Source organism: Haliaeetus leucocephalus, unplaced genomic scaffold (assembly GCF_000737465.1).
Source record: "Haliaeetus leucocephalus isolate CR32 unplaced genomic scaffold, Haliaeetus_leucocephalus-4.0 Scaffold589, whole genome shotgun sequence".
In the NCBI taxonomy this organism is placed as follows: domain Eukaryota; kingdom Metazoa; phylum Chordata; class Aves; order Accipitriformes; family Accipitridae; genus Haliaeetus; species Haliaeetus leucocephalus.
The window spans coordinates 1-963 of NW_010973025.1; the positions used below are offsets into that span (position 1 = coordinate 1).

The 963-nt window shown below is 68.7% G+C and overlaps 1 protein-coding gene across 1 annotated transcript; it reads left to right on the forward strand.

Moving 5' to 3' along the window:
* Nucleotides 1-4: 4 nt before the first annotated feature.
* On the forward strand, nucleotides 5-881 carry LOC104838335 (very long-chain specific acyl-CoA dehydrogenase, mitochondrial-like; the record flags this gene model as incomplete). Its single annotated transcript, XM_010578015.1, has 4 exons — nucleotides 5-154; nucleotides 230-359; nucleotides 438-563; nucleotides 642-881. Coding segments are annotated over 4 exons (646 nt in total), but the record flags the coding sequence as incomplete, so codon positions are not given.
* Between the last annotated feature and the right edge of the window lie 82 nt (nucleotides 882-963).

Genomic DNA, 963 nt, shown 5'->3' on the forward strand with positions numbered 1-963 from the left:
CCCCCCCAGTATGCCCGGCTGGTGGAGATCGTGGGCCAGCATGACCTAGGGGTGGGCATCACGCTGGGAGCCCACCAGTCCATCGGCTTCAAGGGGCTGCTACTCTACGGGACCCCCGCCCAGAAGAAGAAATACCTGCCCCGCCTGGCCACCGGTATGGGGACGTGAGGGGGTGGTGGTCTGGGGGAGCTGGGGACCCCCCCCCCAACCCCTCCCTGTGCCCTCCCAGGGGAGACGGTGGCGGCTTTTTGCCTGACGGAGCCGGGCAGCGGCTCGGACGCCGCCTCCATCCGGACACGGGCGCAGCCCAGCCCCTGCGGCACCTTCTACACCCTGGACGGCAGCAAGATCTGGATCAGGTGGGGCTGGGGGGGGAGCCCGGGGAGGGGGGCCGAGTACTCATGACCCCCCCGCCGCCTCACACCCCCTCCCCACAGCAACGGGGGCCTGGCCGAGATCTTCACGGTGTTCGCCAAGACGCCACTGCGGGATGAGGGGACGGGAGAGACAAAGGAGAAGATAACGGCGTTCATCGTGGAGCGCGGCTTCGGGGGGGTCACCCAGTGAGTGGGGGTCCATGGGGGGGGTGTTTTGGGGTGCTGACTCCCCCCATCTCACCCTGACACCCCCCCCACTTCCAGCGGTGCCCCCGAGAAGAAGATGGGGATCCGGGCGTCCAACACAGCGGAGGTTCACTTCGAGGGGGTGCGGGTCCCGGCTGAGAACGTCCTGGGGGTGCCCGGGGGGGGCTTCAAGGTGGCCATGAACATCCTCAACAACGGCCGCTTCGGGATGGCTGCCGCCATGGCTGGCACCATGCGGGGGGTCCTGGCCAAGGCTGTGAGTACCCACAGATCCCCTATGACTCCCAGACCCCTCTGGTGGGACCCCCTCGCCCCCTTCTTACCCCCCAGGCCCCCTCTGTACCCCTCTCCGTGCCCCTGGGGGTCCCTCAGACTCCCA